Source organism: Syngnathus scovelli, chromosome 17 (genome assembly GCF_024217435.2).
Source record: "Syngnathus scovelli strain Florida chromosome 17, RoL_Ssco_1.2, whole genome shotgun sequence".
Classification (NCBI taxonomy): Eukaryota; Metazoa; Chordata; class Actinopteri; order Syngnathiformes; family Syngnathidae; genus Syngnathus; species Syngnathus scovelli.
In genome coordinates this window covers 10,571,250-10,597,597 of record NC_090863.1, presented here as the reverse complement: position 1 = coordinate 10,597,597, position 26,348 = coordinate 10,571,250, and the positions used below count along the sequence as shown (strand labels likewise).

At 38.1% G+C, this 26,348-nt stretch overlaps 1 protein-coding gene and 1 long non-coding RNA gene across 3 annotated transcripts in view; one reads left to right on the top strand and one right to left on the bottom strand.

Annotated features, from left to right (window-relative positions):
- The window catches only part of brinp2 (bone morphogenetic protein/retinoic acid inducible neural-specific 2), a 76,784-nt gene that overhangs the window by 16,415 nt on the left and 34,021 nt on the right, over window positions 1-26,348 (top strand). For both annotated transcript variants that reach the window (XM_049747528.2, XM_049747529.2), the window contains one exon: window positions 23,160-23,609. In XM_049747528.2, coding sequence (XP_049603485.1) covers window positions 23,227-23,609 — 383 coding nt within the window. In that variant the 5' untranslated portion in view covers window positions 23,160-23,226. The remainder of the gene's footprint in view (window positions 1-23,159; window positions 23,610-26,348) is intronic.
- Window positions 1,550-15,803, bottom strand: LOC137839600 (uncharacterized). Its single transcript, XR_011085594.1, has 2 exons — window positions 12,966-15,803; window positions 1,550-1,711 (listed from the first exon to the last, which is right to left on the bottom strand). It is a non-coding gene; the product is annotated as an uncharacterized lncRNA (long non-coding RNA).

Below are 26,348 nucleotides of genomic sequence, written 5' to 3'. Positions count from 1 at the left end.
TGGACATTATGAACATGGAATTACTAATTTGTATCGTCATCACAGAAAGGTGGATGTGTTGCATTGTACTCAAAATGATCACAGATGTAGTTTGGGAGTATGAATACTTCAAGAGAGCAACCTACTAAATCGTTATTTTCATTCATTCGTGTGAAATTAATTAAAACAGAAAAGGTCATGGACGTTATTACGAGCTAATAGATCAGCCCCAAGGCTTTAATGGCTTCTTATTTTACCTTTTCACAAAGCAGACGGTCACAATACTAGGTCTTTTTGTTTGCTTTCACTCAGAGAGATGTAATGGCCTAATGCTGTATAATTTAGAATTTGAGCAAAGATTTCAGGAGGAAATATACCTGTAATGTTTCACAACACTCATGTTTGCAAGTTTGAACCAACATCATGTGTGGTTAGCATATAGCATGACATCCCTGTATATTTTATATGAACTGAATGTGGTGGGCACAGCAGAAGAATCCAAATTAAGTGTATAAAAAATTAAAATTTTTATAATAACAGTAATGCATTTAGACTGGAGGGGATCTAAACTAAAAATAAATAAAGAAAAACAGAAAAAAAACAATCCATGCAAATTGTCATTCAGTATTAATGAACAGCCAATCACATTTACTTAGCATGGATCAGAAGTCACTATGCCTCTTGGGTGCCAGCTTCGTATTTCAAAAGCAAGCAGCTGAGCAGCTCCTCGGGGTGCATATGCCCTTTTCTATTCACAGAAGACCCACAGCAGGAACTTCCTTAAAAAAAAAAAAAACACATTGGAGTTGCTGTGTGGGGCATTCTGTCTGTAATGATTATACTCATACAAGATTTTAATTTAACTTTCACTGTTACAAATCAATCGCACTGAGAAGAATAATATTCCGATCAGGCCTTTATGGTGCCGATTACGATACCATTCATCCGTGAGTGGCTTAACTGGCTAAGAATGGTCCAGAGAAGTCCACATGAATCATTGACTATGGTGACTCAGGACATTCCCATGGGTGTTGAGGTGCAGGGGCTAGTGCTTTTTGATCCACTATGACATGACATGACATGCCTGAACAGTTCTCTAGACATCTTGATCCATTCCACATAAATGGTCTGGCCGGTTTCATTTTAGTGTGAGAGTTTGAGCATCCTTTCTCTTCCTCTCGTAGGAATTACAACGCATGCTCTCCAGGGAATGTGGTTATCTCTAACACGGAGTTCTAGTTTTCTCGGTTGGACAGCTCTCAGTTTTGGCAGTCATTGTGACAAAACAGCATTTTTTCTTTTTTTCTTCATCTGAGTAGCATTTATCAGGCTCCCATCTAACATGTCCATCATTAGCATTTACTTGATTCGTTCCCCCTCCCTTTATTTGATAGGGACTGGCAATCTGTTCACTGCGTCAGGGTTTCTGTGGTGATTGCCTGGTCTGCGACTATTTGCCAGATTTCCAAGTTTATTGCTTTATATTTGCCACATAAAGGAACATTATGCACATATAGCTGTTTCTCTGATATCTAATGAATTAAGTCAAGTCAAGTCAAGTCAAGTCAAGTCAAGTCAAGTCAAGTTTATTTGTATAGCCCTAAATCACAAACAGTCTCAAAGGGCTTCACATAGCCAAAAATTGACAATTATTCTCAAAGCATCCCCTGATCTTAAGCTCCCAAAAGGGCAAGGAAAAACTCAAAACCCCTGCCAGGGGAAAATGAGAAACCTTGAGAAGGGACCACAGATGGAATGATCCCCCTTTCGGTAAAATTACTGTTTACCATTGAGGACAAAGGATAAATTAGCAATTTTGTTCATGAAATGAGTACCAGATGAGGCTAAACAATGAGGTTTCACTGCAATGCATTTACTATGCAGCATTTATTGCACATCGGACATTTGCTAACGACTTTGTCAGCATTGCAAATGACAGAAGAGTGTTAAATGTATTTATGTTCAAAATTGCATTTATAGCGGTGCATATTTACATGCAGCTTTTACAGCAGACATTCCAAAAGTCCACACTCGATCTTGCTTCATCGTGTCATGCCGTGTGGTGGTTGTCATGTTCTTCAAAGCCTCATCTAAACAATCCAACCTTGAGATAAATGTCATATTTTGTAGGTTCACGGTTTGGGGTTTTCGTTCAGTTGTCTATTCATTCTACCAGCAAGAGGCTGTCAAGACACAAGTGAGGAATTGATGGGACATGTTCTCTGACATCAGTGAATATATATATATAAAAAAAGGACTCCTGAGATAAGTCAGAACACACCTGCCACTATTTAAGTGCCACAATTTAACCAAGTAAATGTCAGATGCTCTGACAGGCTTTACCCATCAGTTTTGATCTACGTAGTTTGAAATTGAAATGTATCATTTGATTCTGAATAGTTAACATCTGCATCATAGGATGCACATTGTTAATAATTTATGTCTTCTCAAGGCAATCTCCTTCAGCACTTCTGTAATCCTCTGCATGCTTATGATGTACTGGAAGCAACTCTGCTCCTCTTGGGTTTCTCATCCACTACTATTTCACAAAGGACCTGTAAATCTAGCAAGCAGTACAGAGAATGGAGCATCCAGTTAATTTTGACCTTGCAGACTTACCAAATCCCATGAATAAATCACATGATGGGGATGCATGGAAAGAGGTAGTAATGATGTTTTGTTGTTGTGGTTGTCTATTGGTTACGGGGATGGAAGGCAGCCAAGGTTCAACAAACATAGCGAGATGGAAAGTGAGCAGACAGTTATACATAGGATGACATTGTTTTGTACATTGTTAGTTTGCAGTTCTTTGTTTAGTATCTGTCAAATGCTGCTTGCTGCAAGCTCTGCCATGTCTATTGTACAAGACACCCTGCTTACCCCAGACAGGCCAGAAGGGAAGATATTCTGCTCCAGGAGGTGAAGCAGAAAGCCATGAGTGATTTCACTGTGCCTGTGTGACACCATGCATTTGTGCTATTGTCCTGAGTTGAAATGTATCTGTGCTGATGCTGTTCTGTGCTGTCACTTTCTTGTAAAATTCTCTTTCACGTTAATGCTGTTGAGAGCGAGTCACATGGAACATACGATAATAATTCACAAAGCCTATGCTATCAAGTTTGCGGATAGAAATTATTTTTAGGTACTCTGTGTTGTATATAACTATCGTAAATTATATTTATATCTATTTTTAATAGTAGTATTTTCATATTAAATATACTGGAAAACAACATACTACCGTATTTTCCAGACTATAAGTTGCACCTAAAAACCTAAAATTTTCTCAAAAGCCGACAGTGCGCCTTAGAGTTCGGTGCGCCTTATATATGGACCAAATTCCTAAATTTAAACTGGCCTAAAGCATTGTGTCATGAAATCAATCATAAGTGGCCCGCTGAAGACTATGAATCATGAATCAAAAAGACTATGGATCATTATTTTGTGATTATAAAGTAATTTGTTGCGTCTGAAGTTGAAATAAAAAAGATAAAATGGAGAATGATTTGATTTGGATTAAAAATCTGACATGATTCATTAATGGTGCGCCTCATATAAGGACACAGTTTTAAAATAGGCCATTCATTGAAGGTGCGCCTTATAGTCCTGTGCGCCTTATAGTCCGGAAAATACGGTATTTAGAAAATAATCAATTTAATGTACTGGTGATACATTCTCAACTTCTCTAACCCATACGGCATCATAAACAGATGCATACTGTACATTATTACAGTATGTACACGTTCTCATGGTGAGTGCAAAGCATATGGAAGACGGGCAATTCTGATGTGCAAATCCCAAATTGAAATGCTTGGGGTGTCAGAATTATGTTAGAGGCAGAAGAGCAGAGCGGACAATAGTTCATTAAAATGAACGAGTGGCTTTTGTCTTATGTTTACCTTATTTTGTATTCATTATTTTGCATACATTATGCATGTGCCATGTTTCATAGAGGGTATGTATTTAAGACAATATCTATTTTTTATTTTAAATACCACCACCAGAAACCTGAGCTGAACAAGTTCCTCAAGTTATCCAACATAAAACAAATTTTCCCTTTCCTAATGGAGTATCTTTATAAAGCTGTCTAGTGATAGAGTGAAACTATAACTATAAACACATTCATGAGGTGTTCACTGTCAGGTCAAGCCACAATAATTCTTGACAGAATTTCAAACACGCTGTGCCAAGACACATTGAAAATCTATACTTCCTCGGCTGTTTATGTTCACTGAGGCAACCTGGTCATCGCACGACATATAATGGAGGAACTGCGAGTCAACCCCTATCATATATCAAACGCTAGGAGAAGCGGCCTTGCAAATGCTTTTATAGCAGATGCTGGTCAGAATCAATAAACGGCACTTGTATTGCTATAAAACTAGGAGAGGACGACTAACTTAAAAAAAAAAAAAAAAAATCATTGTGCACTTTTGACATATCCACATTTGACTTTTGTTGATTCCACAACAAACTTTTAAATACCAGCAATAGTTCACAACCAATTATTGAGAAAAGAATCCTGCAAACTCAGTCAACTAGTGTACATTCATCCAAACTAAAGTATGTTTTTATAATAAAAGGCCAACTAGTCAAAAATAGCAGTTTATTGGTGTTGGGGTGAAGCGATTTTAAGTTTGAACTGGGGCTAAATTGCAAGTCTTGCTCTATTTCTGGTGGAAGCTTTGTCAGCAGTCTTATGCTGGAAATGCTCCCTGATGAGCCGGGTTATATTGCTGATGCCCATCTCCCTTGGAAGTGACTATCCAAATGAATTATTCTCCTACTTTGCTCAGGGCTACCTGAAATATTCAACATCCTTTCGAGACTTTCCCTATTAGTAGTAGCAGCATTGAAATATCCTCTAAATGAGCATAATAATACAATTGGTCCTACTGTATTGTACAAAATTTGGGTTTTGTCAAAGTTGTATAATTTGCCTACCCTATGTCCCAATTAGGGTTGAAAATATGTTGGTGTCCAGCTGAGTGAAAAAATAAAAGCTATTTAAGGAGCTATTTATAAAAGCTATTATAAAAATGTAAATATTTACCGAAGAAGCTAATTTTAAAATAATGCATAATAAAAAGTCACTAAGACAGCCTAAATACGTTTTTGTTTTAATTGGAAAAATTCTTTAACCGCATTAAGAGCTGCCACTGCAAGACTGGCTAAATGTTTCATGCTTGGTTTGCTCATCTCATCTGTCAAAAGCATTATAGTGTGCTTCTGAAGGCCATGATAGAAGAGACAGTCTGCCTTTTAGCCATACTAAAATGAATAACCCTTTCAACTCCTCACAGATTCACTTTTTGCCCTCAGTACAAGGACCTCACTTTAACATATAACACACTGTGTCACCTCACAGATAGATGTCTTATCTTATAAACTAATACAAAGTTCATAATATTTTTTTTTTTTGATTTTCTGTTCTTGAATGGATACACATTGCAAATAATTTGTTAGTCGTTAGGAAATAAGTCTCCTGTTTTATTGTTTTCAATCAATTTTCATGGTGACACACTAGGCCAGGTTTTAGTAGACACACTACACGTTCAAAAGTTTTGGGTCACCCAATTTAGTGTTTAGATGTAAAGTTTACCCTCCACAAATATACAGTCCAATATCTTGCTGTCTTCACAATCTTCAACATTTAATTCTACTTCTCCAACCAAGATATACACATTCAAAGTATTCCAATTCACTTCAGTTTACAATTTGGCCAGCGTATGAAAAATTTTGACCTAACTCTAACCCAAAGTATTATATTAAGTGTGCTCATGACAGCCTCCCCTTTTTTCCTTAATGTACTTCTTAAAGCAAAAGCGAAACAGAAAGATGAAACCAAGAGGATGAATAGGACTCACACAAAATGATGTTCCATCTTTACTGGGATGCTGAAAGATTGAGAAATAGCCTGTGGATACAAATTTAGAAAGAGAGAAAGAGGGCAAGAAAAAGAGGAAAGCGAGTTATGTGAGAAAGATGAGCCGAAAGCACGAGATGAAAGGAATACAAAAAGTGTGACTGACTGCAAGCTAACTGGCAGATACAGCAATGATTTGAAGCTCTCTTCATTGCCCACTGATACATAAGTTCTACATTTTGGGGAGGAGGGGGGATTTAAAAAATTAATTAAAAATTTCCACCCAGTGGGGCTTCACTAAACGTTGACTTAGCCGTGTAAGAAGGAAGGTGATTCATCTTGCCAAACTTTCATATCTAACAGTGGGAAGCAATTGGAGCCTCTGTACTGTGAAAGTGAAATAGCAGCAAATGTGCACAGCTCAAGAGGCAACTTTTAATTGGTGAAGTTTTCTTTTTCTACTCATGTTTTCAGAATTGGATGGATGGATGGATGGATGGATGGATGGATGGATGGATGGATGGATGGATGGATGGATGGATGGATGGATGGATGGATGGATGGATGGATGGATTTCGAATTAGCTGGAACAAGACAAATTATTTGTTCTATAGAAACTTTGGAACAATAGATGTTTATCAAACAGGAGATTCAACAATAAAAACAACTATGGATGGATGGATGGATGGATGGATGGATGGATGGATGGATGGATGGATGGATGGATGGATGGATTATGCAACTATTTTCTTTTCAAAAGGTCTTTTTGTATTTGTTGACGCACCTTCTACCTTTATCTCGGTTACCTTTGGTCTTTTCCCACTGAGGCACTCCGCGTCCGTATCTCTCACTAAGCATCAAGAACAGGGAAGTGTTTGTTTCTCGTTAGCTGCTGGCTACATCCTCCTGTGGGAGTCTGCAGTTTTGTCGGATTGCACGATGCATAATTAGAGTTGGCATGGTAGCATTGCTGCCACGGGTGCAGTGGCTCGAGGTGGCACAGCCTAAACTAAGGGAGCTGCAGGCAGAGAATCCTCCTGGCTGTAATTTAAATAATTACATCCTCAGATCTGTCTTCTGAGCTATTTAGCGTTATTATATTTTGCGTAACTTCTGAAAGGTGACTTTTCTGACCTTATAAAAAAAATTCTCTCACTCACCTTGTGGTCCTATTGTAGTAGCTGCACTTAAAGCTTTAGCAGCCAACCCAACTGCTCATTATTAATTAACACCATAGTTTGTCAGAGCTGGAGCACACCATGGCCTTTGGAAAAAAAATATTTGAAGTGAATTCAGACTCACCAGTTTGTGTAGTCAATTCTCCAAACGAATACAAACTACTTAAAAGCTGGTTTGTCCTCTCCAGGACAAAAGAGGATTACAATAATTATTTAAACAGTACTTATTTAAATCAGTACTGTACTGTTAACCCCGTTAACATTATTCAGTTTTTTTTTTATGGCGTCGTATTCATGGGTGTGGTTTGGAGGGCTTCGGGATTACAATTGGATGAGTTTTCCCCTGTTGTGATCCTGATGACTTCATTTCCACAGGCATGGTTGAAAGCTGAGAGTGGAAGCTGCATGTGACTCAGCAGTTCTAAATTTGTGGCAGTCAGAAAGGGATTGGAAGGAAGAGTTGAAGCATTTCATAGTTTTGTGAATGAGGTGAAGAACATTTGAGGCGCTGCAGTTTGCTGTATTGTTCAACTTTGGGAAGATAATGCAATAAAATCGAATCACTTCTGAGATTTGTTTTATGTTTTCATTTGTCATCTGTTTGTCTTAAGGCAAATTGCGATGAGGTTTGAAAAAGATTGATGACGAAGCACTTGTGGATCTAAATGAAATGCAACCTTTACTACAGCAGACTTCTCATGTTTGCTTATTGCTCTTTTTCTGTGATGTCTCACGACCTCCATTAAACTTGTGTCCCGTCTACCGCGCTGCACTCTTTTATTTGATACTCATTGGCCACAGTAAGGAAACCAATTTATGTGACCATGCAAAGACTGACAGAAGCAATAAAAATGCTCTAGCAAAAATAAAGTTGTGGATTATAAAAAGAGCATCCAGAGCTGGACGGTATGTGGTAAGCCGAGATATCATGACTGATTATTTCATCATTTCTAGCCATGTAACCTCAATATTTTAACAGTCTGAAAATTCAATTCAGGTAAAGGTGGATTATTCCTTTGCAAAAAGTGAACTGTGATTATTCCATTAACAGTTTGAATTATTTTTATTTGTGTTTAAAAATCATGCAAGCAAGTACTTCCATTATCTGGACTCATAGTTAAGACAAGAAAATCTAGAATCTGCAAAGTCCTTTGAATGTCTCTTACATGCTCAATCTGAGTTTAGGATTATTCTTTCATAGCTATCATTTCTTTTATCAATAATGTTCTCTGAAATATGTAAAAATATTGCAATACAAAGGGGCAAATAGAAGACAGTGCTATAATGTGGCTTGATGGAAGTCTTCAGTTTCACAAAATGATGTGGTAAAGTTCCATCATCTGCAGTGGAAAACAATTTTGTAGTCTCCCCGTACTTCCTTTTTTTAGTACCTATTCTGATGGTTTACACAATCAATATCTGTTTGCCGGTGCCTGAAAATCAATCCGCCTTTCTTTAAGACTTCACTGGCCCCTGGGAACACTGAAATGTCTGCATGCTATGCAAGACTTCTGATAGTTAGTGTTCTGATTTTGCATCAGGATAAAACCACTTTGTGAACACCTGGATTTCAACTATTGCAGCTGTACCCTGAGCAGATGGTCTTTTCAATCTTGTGTGACAAGGTTGCCGATTTACACAAATTAATTAGTCGAAAGTGGCACACTCGCTGAGCCGATGACATTTGATATGTCTGAGGCTTCCTTCTCATTTTTTAAAGAGAAGAAAAAAAAGAGCTGAATATCCGTTATCTTTTTTGACCGTGTTGCAATATGCTGTAAGGTTTTGAATTGTTATTGAGCATGTCTGACCTGTTTTTATTCCTTCATGCTTTCCCTCTTCAACATCATCCGTTCGTATCTTTAAGGCCATCACCGACTTCAGTCCAATCTATTTTCTCATCTCATTCCCACTCAATTTATCCCATCTCACTGCTATTAGAGTGGAATGAAATCACATGTACATAGCCACTTCACAATCATACCACTCGGGGAAAATGATTCATAAAATGGCTTTAGCAATTCTAAACAGCCGGAGAGAATTTTCAATGTTTGGATTATAGGAGAGTGACGAAAAAGCCTAGCTCTTTAAGCCTCCTAAATGAGAGAACAGGGGATAGTGAAGGTGATGATTTCATTCCTTCCTCTCATATTTGCAAAGACAGAAAAACAACTTTAAACTTGTGATGCGTGTGTGTATGTGTGGGAGGGGGGGGGGGGGGGGGGGGTTGTTTCAGTGCTTTCCCCCTGGTGTTTGAAGCAAATGAGGTGCTTTGCAAACACTATTTCCAGTACTGAGGGACCAGCAATAATGCGTGCATTTTGTGCAAATATAGTAACTTCTGCACTTGTCAAAAACATTTCACAACCTTTAAATACAATTGCAAGAAAAGGAGAGTAGGTTTGGCAGATTCTGGCAAAATGAGGACAAGTATGTGCTAGCTACTACGATATGATATACATGTTTAACCATGACTTACTACTTCAAAATATGCCAACAAAAATGTATTTACTTGCACCTAACTGCTCAATTTTAGATAAACCCCCAAAATCTCACATTTTATTCCAATTAGGTTATTTTCAAGGTCTCTTTCTTATATTATGTCAAAGGTAATGCATTCTCTACGAACCCTGGTCCTGCTGACAAAGGGAAGTATGAGCTCATGTACGAGTTGGAATCTTTCCTTGAATCAAGGCCAGATTTACTAAAGGTAGCAAAAAGCAATAAAGATGGGCATAGTTGCTCAAAAAATAATGGTGAAGCTGACCTAGGATTGCTTCTGCCAAACAGGCAGTTTGTGGGAGATTAATTTGGCACACACATTGCGATTACGCAAAGCTTGTCTAATTCAATCAATATATATATATTTTTTTTGTTGAGTGAAATGTTTAGATTTGCTTCCCTGTAATTTTCTTTCTGCATACAGCTACATAATTACAAAAAAGCACTTTGAATTGCCAGTTATAATAACCCTGTATAATTGTGCTCTACAAATAAAGTTACTTTACCTCCGCTTTTTGTTTTTAAATCCTGTCTGCATTGAATTACAGCAGCGTTTTGAGATTTTAGTGACCCAACGTGATACGAGCCCTGTATGCACTAAATTCAACTTGCTTTATAATAAGCAGAAAGACAGCACAAAACTGCTGACCAGAAAACCAACATTAATTGGAAGAACTCATTTTGTGCAGTTTGTTCCACAACAACCCCTTGCCCTCGTTTTTTGTATGCAGCCTACATTGAATATTCATCAGTGTTTTTTGAAAGGAACAAAATAAAAAAAAAACTCTTGGCTGTTAGTTAATAATCAATAATGATGGAAAACACAATATAATATTGACGGCCACCTATTGAAGCTGTTGTCTTTGGTCTTGTCCACCTCCATCAAAATCTGACAGCAACACATATTAAAACTAACTTTCTTACAATCACAAATCCAAAGTGTCAAAAGATGCTATTTCTGGTCTTTTTTTAAATTGCATCAATCTATTAATAAAATGTTGCTGTGGGCACCATGGTGAAACTGATTAGCACGTCCGCGTCACAGTTCGGAGGTGAAGGGTTTGATGGATGGCAAAATTTAAGACCAGCCTGACTACCGAGATTTGTGTGTGCCACGTACAGAGAACTTTAAACTAGCCAATTTTGGGTAAAGAAACCTTTTCTAAGAAAACCGATTTTTAAAAAAAAGTTCCATAAATTTCCATATTGGCTTTTTGGATGAATATTGAGAAGCCATTGTTTTTGTTTTATTATTATTATTTTGTTTGGGAAAAAATTGAACAACTGATATCGATTGTGATAGAAAAAAATAAACATCACAAGGCACCATGCAGTGTACTATAATGACTTCAGGAGGGGGGAAAAGATGGTAGTGGTCTAGTTCGGTGGGTGGTAATGGTGTGGTGTTGGTTCGAGTGAAACAAAGACCAAGAAAGGTCAACAAGGGTACGATAACATGGTGTTAACATTTGGAAGACATTTGCAGTTCAGATTCAATCACAACCACTGCAAGAAATTCATGAGCGGCATTGAGAAAATCAAACACGTTTGATATTTACAGCCGACTACGGGGTCTTGAAGTGACCTGTGGTGTGTTGCATTGGCTGCGGAAAACCAAGCACCTATAGCAAACAGACAGGAGGAGATCTATTGAAAAAATCTGATCAAATCACAGAGAATACCAAACACCATTGCCAGCTCAAATGGCATCAGGAAAATTTAATCTGCCAACATTTTGGTTTCATTATAAAATGGAAATTGTATTCAAAATCCAAGGATTGTCTGCTTTCTGCCAAGTTAGTGTCAAGAGGAAATATGAAAGGCGAGGTGGATCAGATTACTAGCGGCATGCTAGGAATGCTATACATTATTTCCTATGTAAAATATGTCTCACGGCGTTGAGGTGCCTGCCTGGTTTTTCAAATATTCAGAAAATCAGTACTAGAAAAGCAATCGTATTTAGTTGGATATAAACGTGAAACATAAAAGTGTACCAGACATGATTATTAACTGCACATCACAGTCTGAAAATAGTGCACCAAGTTCTCAGTATCAATCATATATTGCGGCCCCTAAGCTTTACCTCTCTTCCATCTGGCCAGCAATTACCTTTTTTTAGGGCTATAATTGCACATCACTCCGTCAGTGCAGTCGTATCCACAAAATAAAAGCTGTTTGAGGAGCATAAGTAGGAGTAAAGACAGATAGATGGAAGCATCTGGTGTGCCACTAAATTATTTTGTTCTCTGTGCACTCGTCACTTTCATGTAAGCCACGGGTGTCAAACTCATGCCCAGGGGCTAAATCTCGCCACATCAACCTCCATGATTCCTTTTTAAAATCAACCAAAATTTCAAATTGTCAGATATTGCAGCGTTTTTTTTCTTACCAAACCCCTTTGCATGATAACTTAACTATTATCTGACTAATGATTTTAAGTGGTGATTTTAAAATTTGCAGTCTTTGATGGCAATCGAGCATTTTTATAGTTTCACACAAATTTAAAGGCCCTCTGAGGGAAACCTTCACTGCAATGTGGCCAGCGGCAAAAATTAGTCACCCCTGATTAAGTACAGCAAAAGCCTCTTCTACCCAGTAAAGTATATTTTCAATTCTATGGAATATACTCAAAAGTATGCATATTCTATGCCCAGAATTTAGATTTCTTTTCCAAGATAAGAATTGTTTAATTCTAATGATTAGTACAAGTGTGTTTAGATAGAAACCACCTCAGCTATTTCTTTTCCATGATATGATTAAAAATGCAACCAGGAAGTGTGCACTGCCTTACTTTCTCATAACAATATTAGAAATTACAAACATTGGATTACTAACTGTGAAAACTAGAGAGACCAAGTTCATGGTTTCATGTCACATGAAAGGGCTAAAAAGACACTATAAGGGAAGTCAATATATTGATTTTGCTAACCTAGATTGAGAAGTAACGCTCCATTAAACTAATTGTTTGAGAAGTGCACCCATTTAAAAACTACATCAATAATGATAGCATTCAAATGTGTTTTAAAAATAGCCGCTGGAGCTGTTGGGATTTATTGTCTGATGCATTTTGATTTATCTATTTGTTTAACGTCATTCCTCATCATCCATTGCCCTGCTTTTTACAGGAGAATCAAAGAGTGCCCTTTGATTGTCTTCAATTACGTGAGTCTTCGATACACCCGATAGATCTTAGCTCTTTGTTTTATTACTTTGTATTCTTAAATGCCAGAAGAATACTTCCAGTTTCCTCCATCTACCCCAGGAAGCGCCATAATCTCATTCAAGTCAAGTCAAGTTTATTTGTATAGCCCTAAATCACAAACAGTCTCAAAGGGCTTCACATAGCCAAAATTGACAATTATTCTCAAAGCATCCCCTGATCATAAGCTCCCAAAAGGGCAAGGAAAAACTCAAAAAACCCCTACCAGGGGAAAATGAGAAACCTTGAGAAGGGACCACAGATGGAAGGATCCCCCTTTCAGGATCACCAGGTTATAATGGATGCAGAGAGTACACAAGTAATACATAATATGAAAATCAATGAAAAAAAATGGATGTCGGAGGTGTCCTCGATTGTCCTGGCAGTGTCCTCAAGGGGGCCGAGCCGCAGCTCCCCCATCCCGAACTGGTCCCCGAGAATCCAGCCAGCCGCTATCCGCTTTTGAGCCACCTAACCCCCTCCCCAGCCGGGGAGGAGGTGGGCAGAGAGAACAGAACAAACTCCGGCCAAATCGGCCATCACAAGTTAGTTAAAGGCCATCTCATAGAAATGTGTCTTTAAACGTGTCTTAAATGTTTCTACTGAGGTAGTAGTTCTAATATCCATTGGTAGGGCATTCCAAAGCTCTGGAGCCCGAATAGAGAATGCTCTAGACCCTGCAGACATTTTCTTGGCCCTCGGTATAACTAAAAGACTAGCGTTTTGCGAACGAAGGTTACGAGACGGAACATAAGGAACGACTAGGTCGACGAGATATGAAGGCGCTAAGCCATGCAGTGCTTTATAGGTTAGTAGAAGAACCTTGAAGTCACATCTTAAATGGACCGGGAGCCAATGTAATTCGGCTAATATTGGGGTAATGTGATCAAATTTTCTTGACCGTGAGAGCAGCCTCGCAGCGGCATTTTGCACTAACTGTAGACTTTTAATACTGGATTTAGGAAGACCAGAGAATAATACATTACAGTAGTCCAGGCGCGACGTGACGAACGCATGTATAATAGTTTCCGCATCCCCGGTCGAGAGGATAGGACGAATCTTAGCAATATTACGAAGGTGAAAAAACGCAATCCTGGTTATATTCTTAATGTGTTTTTGAAAGGAGAGCGTTTGGTCAAATATTACCCCGAGATTAGTTACCGTATCACTCTGAGTGATAGTACGGTTATCTATAGTTATAGTGGTTTCCTTAAATAAATGTTGATAACGAGTAGGACCAATTATCAACATCTCAGTTTTATCCGGGTTAAGACGAAGGAAGTTGAGAGACATCCATTGTTTAATCTCCGCAAGGCACGCCTCGAGATTACAGCAGTCCTGTGGATCTGTCATCGATAACGGCATATATAATTGGGTGTCATCCGCGTAGCATTGAAAACTAATATTATATTTACGTATTATGCCCCCAAGCGGAATCATATAAATATTAAATAAAATCGGTCCGAGTACCGATCCCTGTGGGACACCACAAGTAACATTATAAAGCTCAGAGGACGTATTACCATGGACCACTCGGTGCGTCCTGCCTGATAGATAGGAATTGAACCAGCTTAGTGCTGACCCTGAGATACCAACACAACTTTTAAGACGCCCTAATAAAATATCGAAGTCTATAGTGTCAAAGGCAGCACTAAGATCAAGTAGTAACAATACAGACGACGTATTTGAATCCATAGCTATGAGGAGATCATTAGTCACTTTAGCAAGTGCTGTCTCTGTAGAATGATTGGCTCTAAAACCAGACTGAAAAGAGTCATATCGATTATTATCGACCATGTAATCAATAAGCTGCTGTGCTACTACTTTTTCGAGAAGTTTTGCTATGAATGGGAGGTTTGAAACTGGCCTATAATTACTGAGACAGTCCGGGTCAAGATTTGCTCGCTTAAGTAGTGGTTTAATAATAGCGGTTTTAAAGGCCATTGGCACTATCCCAGAGGAAACAGACAGATTGATTATATTTAAGATGGACGGTCCTAAAATTGGAAATAATTCTTTAAGTAGTTTGGCTGGAAGCGGGTCGAGTAAACATGTTGTTTGTTTAGCCGTACTAACCAATTTTGTAAGCATTTCAAGAGACACGCTTTTAAAATTTGAGAGGGTTATTGCATGATCCCCAGCGCTAGTAACCGGCGGAGCGATTGGCATGGTATTCTTGATCTCATCCCTAATGGACTCAATCTTTTGAGCAAAAAATTTCATAAACTCGTCAGCTGAGTGGAAGGAGCTATCGGGGGTCGGCTGGCGCAGAGTTAGCTTTGCCACTGTATCAAATAAGTATTTAGGATTATTTTTATTAAGATTAATGACTTGCGAAAAATAACGAGTTTTTGCTAAAATAAGCGCATCTTTATATTTCAGGAGGCTGTCCTTCCATGCCTGATGGAAAACCTCAAGTTTGGTTAAACGCCATCTGCGCTCATGCTTTCTACATAATTGTTTAAACGTACGTGTTTCATCTGTGAACCACGGAGTTGGCCATCTACGGCGAGTTTTCAGACGTAGCGGTGCCACAGAGTCGATGGCTTTTAATAATGTCGCATTGAATTCATTTGTAAGATTATCGATAGAGCCACTGTACGCGGGAAACATGGCGGTTGCCGGCGACAGTAACTCAGATAGCGCAGTTGTAGTCATGGAGTTAAAATTACGGCTGCTATAATTCTGATTGCTCTCTTGTCTTTGACAAGGAACTAAAATTTCAAATTTTATTAAAAAATGATCAGACAGAACAGTAGTGTATGGCAGTACTGTTATATTTGAGGTTGCTAGTCCTCGGGATAATACCAGATCTAAGGTATTTCCATTCTTATGCGTTGCTGCCTGTACAGCTTGCGTAAAACCAAACGTATCGATTAAAGTTTGAAATGCCGAAGTCAGTGGCTCCGACGGTGAATTCATGTGGATGTTGAAATCACCCATGATAACTATATTATCTGCATTTGTCACTAGATCAGCCACAACTTCTGAAAATTCATCCAGGAAGCCAGAGTAAGCCCCGGGTGGGCGGTAAATAACAACAAGATAAAATGACGGTAACGCAGTGGATCGCACAATGAGAGCTTCACAGTCGTAAGAGCACCTCAGGCCTCATCATTTCTCTTTGTTGCCATTACACTAAAAGTTTTGAGACACAATGCCAAGAATGGCAGTCTAATGCACATGCATGTAATATATTGCGGAGGAATCACATTGACAGTTAAGGTTGTTTTAAAACGGACCTATTATTTAACCAGCCAGTGGTTTACAATGGGCTGTTTAACCTTCAAAGAGCATTTATTATGATCATTGCTTTTGTTATAAGGTTAATATGATTAAATGTGATGTAAAACAAAGGACACTGATTCATTTTGTATTATGTTTCCGAGAGTTCTATCCTACACACATCTTTTTTTTATATATATATATGTATATATATAACGCAATTACATACTATCACAAGATTTTGTTTGTGCAGCACAGATATAATTTCATGCTACTCTTTGATTTAGCAGCTTGTAAAAGCTTTCTGATACACTTTCAAGAGAAACTAATGAATCACATGTAGAAATTGTCTGATAGTACGTATACACTCGTTCCATCTGTGATTAAAGGCCCAAGTAGTAATGTACTTTGAATGAGCTGCCTAATGATGACATTTGTTTCCCCCCCCATCATTTATAGAAAGCAGGGGACTACAAAGGGCTGCACAATGTTTATTAATCATGCACACTAGCTTTCATTTATGTCTGCCTAAACATTTCCACTCATTTATTAATGTCTTTATACCCTTGAGGATGCTTTGTACCCTTGATAAAGGAACTGTATTTTTTTTTTTTTTTTTGGCAAACCTAATTGTATAAAATAACAAACAAGGCTAAAAACGGACCGATGTAGTGGTCATAATAGAAATTCCCGGGAGGAGCATGTGTCATGAAATTATATTTTAGTAGCATGGCTTATCATTTGATTTATAGGCTTACAATTTGAAGACTAATTAAGAACCGTTGTCTTGATGGCAAGACATAGAAACTGCCCAATATTTAGCTCTGCAGCTGCCACTTTCGAGACAGGAATGAGGCACCTCTATTTTATGTCATTTGAAGAAGCTTCAAAAATCATATTTCTTCTTCCTTTTTTGTAAGAAGAGTTATTGGTTCACCACCCGAAATCTTGCTTTAGCAGACAGCAAATAGCGAAAGATAAGGCCTCCGCGGGGTAGATGTTAAAATCAGTCATCCGGTACATTGTCATGATCTGTTTGAGGACAAATTAATCCTCTTTCCTTGCAGCATACATTAATTTGCTACATTTACCCTAATAATTGGGCTCTCCTTGAGACTGTATTGTCACCTCAGGACGCCAATAAGACACTGCTTATTTCACTCTGCCTGAAGAACATAACAGTGTTACTAAATGGTTTACTCCTGATTCTCCTGAAGGTGAAAATCACTGAAAGATTGAATGCATAGGTTTATTAGTGCAGGACCAAAAAAGAATTTGCAAAATGTGATTAACGTTTGAAAGTCTACACTTGATTAAACAATGGCTTTTGACTTCATAAGTAATCATAGTACTTTAATTATGTTAGCTCTAAAATCAGCAAGTTATAAGTGACAGGAAAAAGAAAATACAAGCAGATGAAAAAAATACAAGAACAACCATACTCTATTTCATCATGATGGTTTCTGTGAAAATTTATCATCCAGAAAAAATGATCGTGATAGGCCTATGCATGCATCCACACGCAAACACAGTTTTTACCCGAGAAGAAATTCTGTGTGCCATCATTTTTACTGTTGACGTTGTGTAAATAATTCTCATAGAGGCAATTTTTTTTTTTTTTTTTAAATCGGAATGCCTTCTATGCAAAGGGAGGCAATCCTGTTGATTGGTTCATTGCTTCCGATTTATGACGGTTTCAAGCTTCAAATGAATTCTTGTTTATTTAAACTCAAATTCTACAACCTCAGCTGATTACATTTTTAAAGTCTCGTTATTATCAAATACATGATCCATGACGCCCTGACTAATTTTATTTATTTTTTTACACACTGTACGCCTTCTTTTGATCTCATCATAATCAAAACATGATTGAGTTGTAGTTCCGCCGGGATGCTTGCAATGACAAGAATGACACATCAACATGTGTCGCCTGCTAGAGCGATGAGATGACGGCCTTGCAATTGGCCTTGATTAAGCATCTCGACCGGAGGCAACACAGTTACAATACGGAGCATATTTCTGGCACGACAGGGTCACAGCCTCCCGACTGCAACACTCATTTACCATTGTAATGTTGAAATAAAATGACTCTTGCCTCTATTGACCGACTGGCACCACCTCCCACAGAATTAAAACAAATGCGACAACCCCCCCCATCCATATTCTCTAATATAACATTTTTTTTTTTATTATTGGAATATATATCAGGAGTAGCAATATTTTGCAGCCTTACCTCTTCTGGTGTTTGTGCACGTTATCAGTGGCAATAAAAACTGAGCACAGATGAGACCAAAGGGATGGGATTACATTTTTCATTTCAGCTCATAGCTGAAAAAGGCCTTAAGATGGTGTTCGGTATCAGTCTGCCTTACGCAGTAAACGTTATTCTGTTTAATAAAGCAGTCAGATATACAGTATAGGTATAGAGGAGATTTGAGAGAATAGACTCAATTAGATAGTGGTATGTAATATATATATATATACACATATTGCACATATGTGTGTATTGCTCTCAAATGCACTGCTGTGATTTTTACGATTTTTCCGTAGGAGTTCTTCATCAGTAACACACACAGTATCATCTCAGCTGCTGTATGGCAGATTGATCACACAATAATGTATTGGTATCTTTAATACTGTACGTCCCTTGTCGAAATTCAACATTGCCCGAGGTGAGCTAATATTGCAGTGCTGTGCTTGTAATTTGCGCTTCTTATCCCCCTTGGCCTTTTCAATTACCAGAATTTGCTTTCTGGCAAAATATCAACATATTCCCTCGTGATTTAAAGTGGACCTATTTGTACAAGAATGAACTGGCAAGCAAGTAATAAAGATGGCGTTGCCCTATGCATGCAGGGACTTAATACTGCAATGTTATGTACTGTATTTGAAAATATTAGCGTTGCACAGTAATTTGGAAGCAAATAATTCCTTTATAATAAAGTGTGTGTGATAGTCATTTTCTTTTGATAAAAATAGGTTTTAAATAACTTTGTCCAGAGCGGGAAGGGATTAATTGCACTTCAGTTCATTTCAAAGGCAAACATTGCCGCTGTTTGTGAACATTTCAGAATATTCTCAAACTTGCGACTTTCCACTGTATTTAAATGTACATTTTTACACTTCTACTCCCTTCAGCATGTTAAAATACCACTTTAACTTACAAAATAGTTACTTAACCACAGGTTTTTGTATTGAGTTTTAATATTGACAGATTAAACTAGGTACTAATAGAAAGAGGGCACCCTTGAATTAGTCTATATATTCAATCAATGGCACATGGGAAGTGACAAATAAGATTGCTCCCTCACAGGTTATCGGCAAATAGCAGGTTTTGGATGTGGGAGCTGGAGGTTAGATAACATGACTCCCAGTTGTGCATGCTGCTGACAGGTTGTTGTTTATTATCAGCAGTAAAGATGTTTACAGAGGTAGTCTATTGATGGACCTTAATTGACCATATGGCTGTTTGTTTGTCCAACTGGAGAGCGGCCAAAGACAGCGCCAATAAGGCCGCCGCGGTGCACATGCGTTCAATATGTTCTAACACACACAGAGCAAGCAATTTCCAGCCACAGCCCATCTGTGTAATGCACGTCACCCAACAAAGCTGCACATTGGAATCACTTGTTTTTTTTTTTTTTTTTTTTATATATTCAGCCTCATAGATTGATGAAAGGTTGTTCATGTTGGCTTCCAATTTCATTGGGATGCATACATACTTTTTATTTGGCTGCTAACTAGGGATGGGCAAGTATTATTTCAAGATATCTTGTGCTTGTGGAGGCTGCCGATAGGAGTCACAGATATGTACCGTATTTTCTGCACTATAAGGCGCACCTAAAAACCTCCAATTTTCTCAAAAGCCAACAGTGCACCTTATAATCCAGTGCGTCTTATATATGGACCAATATTGAGCCACTACAGTAGGCGTGTCCAAAGTCCGGCCCGCGGGCCAAATGTATATATCTTATACATGGACAAAGTTTTAAAATGGGCCATTCATTGAAGGTGCGCCTTATAATCAGGTGCGCCTTATATATGGACAAAGTTTTCAAATGGGCCATTCATTGAAGGTGCGCCTTATAATCTGGTGCGCCTTATAGTGCGGAAAATACGGTACTTCACCTTGGTAGTGGTTGCTGCTGTACTGCCACAATTTGACACGTCAGTAAATCATCATTTGCGTCAGAGTTTTTTTGTCATTGTGGCAATTAAAATGTATACAGTATCAAAAGTACTTGAACTATCAGTACTCTGAATACAAAATCGCACGAGCTACTACATTGTGGCCTGCACTTCCAATCCAAATTGTAAAGTCTCAGTTTACGGTAAATATAATATAACATTTGAACACAATTTTTGTTGTTGTCTTGAGTGGTCTTGAACCTTGCCATCCGTGTTCTGTGTTTTGTCCTTAGCTTTTTCCTATCTTCCATAAGTCTCAATGCTTCACTGCAGTGGGCTTTCTATTGCTATATAGTAGATTTTCAGCCTTGCTGCATGCTGTTGCCTTGGTGAAACACAAAAACGGTGAGTGGCAAGCTGCTGGGCTGGAAATACAGTAGGGCTGGCCTTTTATGCAGAAAGACCTCTAGCTGTTCTGGTGTTTGCCATTGTACAAGCCAACTGCCTTGTATGCATTTGTGTATGGTTCAATTGAGAGCCCCAGTTGCGGAAAATCCAATAGTGAGACTCGATTGTGCAAATCTCAATGCACACACAGTGGACGAACTCGAGGAGTCTATGCTTTCAATTGCCCAAGAAATGAAGGCCGTATCTGTCAAACTTAATGTTATTTTTCCAGGCTGTAGAAGGAATTACTGAAATGAGTCAGGAGGTTAAACATCAGCCTATGGCGTTCATAACTCAGTGGAAAGTTGGTGGTAAATGATGTTGGGATATAGCAGCATCTCATTACATTTCGTCATATTGTACAAGCACAGTTCCGATATTTACTTGTTTAATTACACTGATGCAAAATGGTGGGGAAAAAAAAGAAAACATCCAATAAACAAGATCCCCCTTGACACTCTGTTGTCATATCTGACAGGGTGTGGTTAATTTAGCAGCTCTGTTCCAACAGATGCTCTCACCAATGTGTATTTGAGACACTCGTGCCTTTTACAGCTTAGATCCTTGCAGGAAAGAAGGGTAAATACGTGAAGTGTGTGTGAATAATGCAAGTGTGAACACTAAATGTCAGAGCTAAAAATTCCTGCCATTGTCTTGCTGGGATTCACTGCATATTTTATGTATTTTATAATTAGTGGCAGAGTCTCAGGAGAGAAGCAGAGGAGAATTAGGCCTGGCAGTTATGGCTTTCACTTATTTCTACAACAATTTAATGAACTTCATTTGAAAGGCAAATTTTGAGTGGAACTTTCTCACCAAATGCCCAGCATGTTTGAGTTGTCATAAAAGGACAAAAGACTCCAGGGACAACAAAAACAAAAATCTTTTCAATTTATCATGGCTAAATTTTAAGGCAAGATGCTGAAAAATAAAAGAAAATGAAGTGAGTGTCCATGACAAGGCGTGCATGTGTGTGTGTCACTTTAGACATATGTTTTATTTTCTATGGCTTACCTCCCATGTTTTTGGGAAGTGGCAGGAAACCGGAGTGCCCGGATAAAACCCACACAGGCACGGGGAGAACATGCAAACTCCAGATTGACCACTCCAAATTTTCCATAAATCTAATTGTGAGCGTAAATGGTATTTTATATGTTGACTGTTCATGAGTACTTGAGTTTTTTGTGCGCTTCAGAGTACTTGCTAATCAGTCTTGTCCAAAATTGCGTTCTTGGTAAATCCAAAATTATGCCAAACTCTTTTCACACTGACAATAATGAGAAATTTGGCAGCTGACGATGCCGCCCCTGCTGGAAATTAAGAGCACTGCATACAGTGGCTGTAGAGCGCTTTCTTCCTTTTCTACTGATGACCATCACGAACTTCTTCAGAAGTTAGCGGTATTAGAGATGAAAATTCACCACCTCGAAGTGTATGTGGAGATAAATGGACAATCTGGTAATGAGACAACCTTACCGTTGTCTCGAACCAGTGGACAGGAGCAGGCTAACGGACTGCTATTTTTTTTTTCTTCTTGATTTTGGAAGCATTATATTCTGTATTTTTTCTCCCCTTTTTTATGCTCTATGTTCTTTGTTTTTTAATCCTTTTTATGTAAAGCACATTGAGTTGCCTTGTGTGTGAAATGCGCTATATAAATAAATCTGCCTTGCCTTGCCTATAATCTTGGAGACTGTCTGAACTCACTGTTCCTCAGCGCTTTGCACGACTGATGCGTTACTCAAATGACAGCTTGTTATCTGTTCTTCTTACTTGGCACAGAACAAAAGGTGAAGATGAATTTGCAGTCCCAGCCCAAACTCTGTGGAATCTTATTTCACAAGCTATTACAAAAGTACTCCAACTTTAAACTGTACCAAAAATCTAATTTGTCTTGACAAGACTTTTAATGGTTTTCTCCACGCAGTTTGTCTTGTCTCTCTAAATCTTTCCGGGTTATTTTATACTCTAAGTCACTTTGTTCTCTTTGTTCCATTTGCTTGAATCATACCTATTTAATTTTTTCAAATAAATTTTTTTTCTATCTCTTGCCCTGCTTTTAGTATGGATTAGAATTCCAATTTTTTGTTTTACTTCATTTTCCTCTATAGTCAATCTGTTGTATCGTGCAGTGAATACGATTATTATTATTTTTTGTCTTCAACAAATATATTAGCTTTTATCACGGCACGATAATGCCCACATTTTTTTTGCAAAAATGATCTAAAATACAGTGTTGCAAACAATTATTCAAAAAGATAAAAGCTAAAAATTTGATAAAAATTCAAATAATGCCATTCATTTTCACTTTTTTTTTCTTTTTGCATAAAACAGTGGGAGAACATTCGATTTTGATGGCAAGGGGACCTTTAAAAGAATGTGGATAAAATTAATTTATTCAAAAAATATTAAGAAGTAGAATCTTTACTTTTATTGCAAATTATAAAATAGAGTTTTGACCAAAGACATCACAAACAAGATTAACAAACTGCTTGCTGTTCAGTGGCTTGTTAAAGGTTTCTGTCTTGACAAGATGCATTTACCAAATAAAAAATGTAACAAATATAAAGTTGTAGCTATAAACTGTTGTTGTTCTTTTGGCTAATTTGAATGTGTTTATTTTGTTGTATTATTTCAGGCCAGTGGGAGGTGACTGTCAGAAGAAATGCCGGTCCTAGGTGCCCTAGTACATCACCACCGGGACCATGGCAACTCATTGGCCTGTGAGAAAAGAGGAGTGCTCCCATGGATCTGCCTTTCTTGCTAGATGGTCTGCATCCTCCTTGATGCTTCTATGGTTGTCATGGGTGTTCTTATGGCTGCTGTGGCCCATCCGAGCTGAGCAAGTGGCCAGCGGGGGTCATGCGGGCAAAGGGCTCCATGGTTCCCTGTCGTCTCCCTCGTCATCTTCCTCCTCCTCCTCCTCCTCTCCCTCCAGTTCCTCAGCCTGGGGCTTCAGCACAAGACAGAGTGGAGGGCAGCTGGACTGGCTGCTGTCAGAAAAGGGACCTTTCCACCGTTGCCCTGAGTACACCGAGTTCAGAGAGAGGTTCCAGCAGGGATTTTCTACCAGATACAAGATCTACAGGTTAGACGGGTCTGGGACCGCATATGTTGCTAGTAATTGGTATCCAGAAGATCCAAAGAATTTTGATTAGTTAAACAAGAAATCAAATCTCTGGTTTCAATGTTTCAAGTAAGCTGCCTTACATATTGCTTCCCAAGGTTTTTGAATTCATAAATAGTCTTCTACTCACGTCTCATACCGGCGTCTATAAGGGCGACTAAAATGTTCACCCTAAATGAGAGGTAGTATTTCCTTTGGCATTGTCTAGCAAACAAAACCTTTGACCTTAAAAATAACACTAGCAAGTACTTAGCAAGCTTTAATCCAATAGCAGACAAATGCATCTGTGCACGTAATCTGTAAATTAGACGGAAGACAAATGACATCTGATTACAATATTTGAGGTGAGTATTTTAACCACATTTGCTAAATTAACAACTACAAAATGCAATATAAAAGATCATTTATTCCCAAAAGTATAAAACGTGGGAGTTTTACTTTTGTGTGGCCAAATTTTTATTTTTCACCGATAGAAGGAAGCTAATATGCTTCCTTCATAAAAGCTGATCCTTGTGTTGCCAGAGCAAAATGAAAGAGAAAACAATAAGGACCTGCAATATTAAATTCGCTTTCCTTGCCTGCGTTAATACATTTTGGTTCCCTCCATGTTCTGAAAGAAAAATGCTAGAGGCCTTCTTATTTTTTAGCTGTTCATGACAAATGTTTAGTGTTATGGTACAAATCTTAAATTATTTTTATCTAATGGTAAAACATGTGTTGCATGTCTTTACATAAAATACTCTATATAACGTATATAGTAGATATAAAAGACTATGCAATACTTGTGAGGATAATGGCTGGATAGATAATAATAATACATTTCTTTGGCGCTTTTATAATTTCCTGACATCCTCGACCCTTTCTTGTCATCTTTTATTCAGGGGAAATCCGTTTTGGGATTGTATGACAGTTAAAACTATCCACCAATTACAGCCCAATATTCTAAAAGTCCAAATAAGTGTCAGGTTTCAAATGCCGGTACTTGACTAAAAACCACAATCTAATTAGTGCAACTATTGGCGAGAAGCACAAAATGGGCAGTAGAATAGGTCATTTCCTTTTCAGAGTCAAATGTCATGATTTAATTAAAATAATTTTGCACCTTCATGTGTCACATTAAGATGGGCAATTTTGGAAGTCTAGCATTTACCTGTCCTCCTAAATTTCTTGTTAGAGGAAAAGCAATGATGGTATTTTTTGGGTATTACAGCTAATGGCCATTTTTTCACGTGTCCACATTTATTACATTACAGCAGATTCCTTTCTAAAACTGGATTTTTTATACCTTTTTTTTTTTACACCACCTCACGCTCTGTAGAAATTTAGAAAGATTTTTTTTAGCTCAAAGCCTTGAAAATTGTCACATTTATTTATGCCTTGGGAGATGCTGACTTCCATGAAAGCTATTTTCACACACTTTTATTCTGTGAATCTCTCTTTTTTGATAATGGTTAAAGCTCTGTCATATAATTTAACAGATTTAGGTCCTGAATTACCGGTCTAATAAAATTCCAGCATGTGCCTGCTTCCTTTTTAGCTTACTTAGTCAGGGGGAGATTAAAAATGCATCCAACCACCCATTCATTTTCTAAGCCACTTGTCCTCATTCTGATCACGAGTGAGCTGGAGCCGGGGTACTCTTGACTGGTTGCCAATCACAGAGCTCATATGGCCAAACAATTGTTTACACTCACAGTAATGGGAAATTCAGAATCTTGAGCACTATGCCAGTTTTTGGGAACCCGTAGTACCGAGTGAACATGGTGAACTCTTCACAGGGAAGCCTGGGGTGAGATTCAAAATGAGCCATATCATTGGTAACTGTATCACATTAAATCTCTCAAATCTGCTCTGTTTTACAAACGAGGCCTTCCAGTGCTTTCCTTATCGTCTCACTGATTGGTCACCCTGTGTTGCTAGGAAATCATATAAATAAAATTAACACAGCAACCGATGACAATGAGAAAGTGCGATACAGAGGGCACGATGTCATAAGTTACCTTTATCACCGACGTTGCCCAATATTATCAGTTAATATTGAGAAGATTGCATTGGAAAGCGGATGTTTGGGCAAATTTAATATCCAGTTATTCAGCATGACAGCATTTAGAAAAAAAAATCGTGATTTTTCAAAAACACTCCTGATTTTGCCTCTTCCATGGTTGTGAGCTTTGCATAGCATACGATACCATAGATGGCGTAACATTGAACGTTTTTTTTTTTTTTTTTTAAGAGGGAGGAGTTAAAGTGGAGGAGTTAATGCAAAGAATAAGAGAAACGTAAATAACGGTGGTGCTTGTACGAGAAAGGAAGATAAGTTGACCAATGACCACACAGATGGTGGCCACCTGCTGAGAGCTTGTTAGTAAGACCGCATTGTGTTGCTCGGTTGGATGTCTAATATTTTGCTCTGAGTCAACTGGAAAACTAGAATTTCAAATGCATCAAGATGTTTTAAGGATGTAATGGGTTAGATCTTCGAGTAAAAATATTCTTGTTTGTGAAATGGAACAGCACGCACACACACACACACACAATTCCATTACAATAGTAAAATGGCACTGAGTGACTTCTCACAAATTTATGGGAAAACTGAACAATCGTAATTTGGATAGGCACGTATTAAATTATACACCTTCACCACTTTGAGATTTCCAATTACACTGTCAACACAATTCAGTATTTGCTGAGTAAGACGAA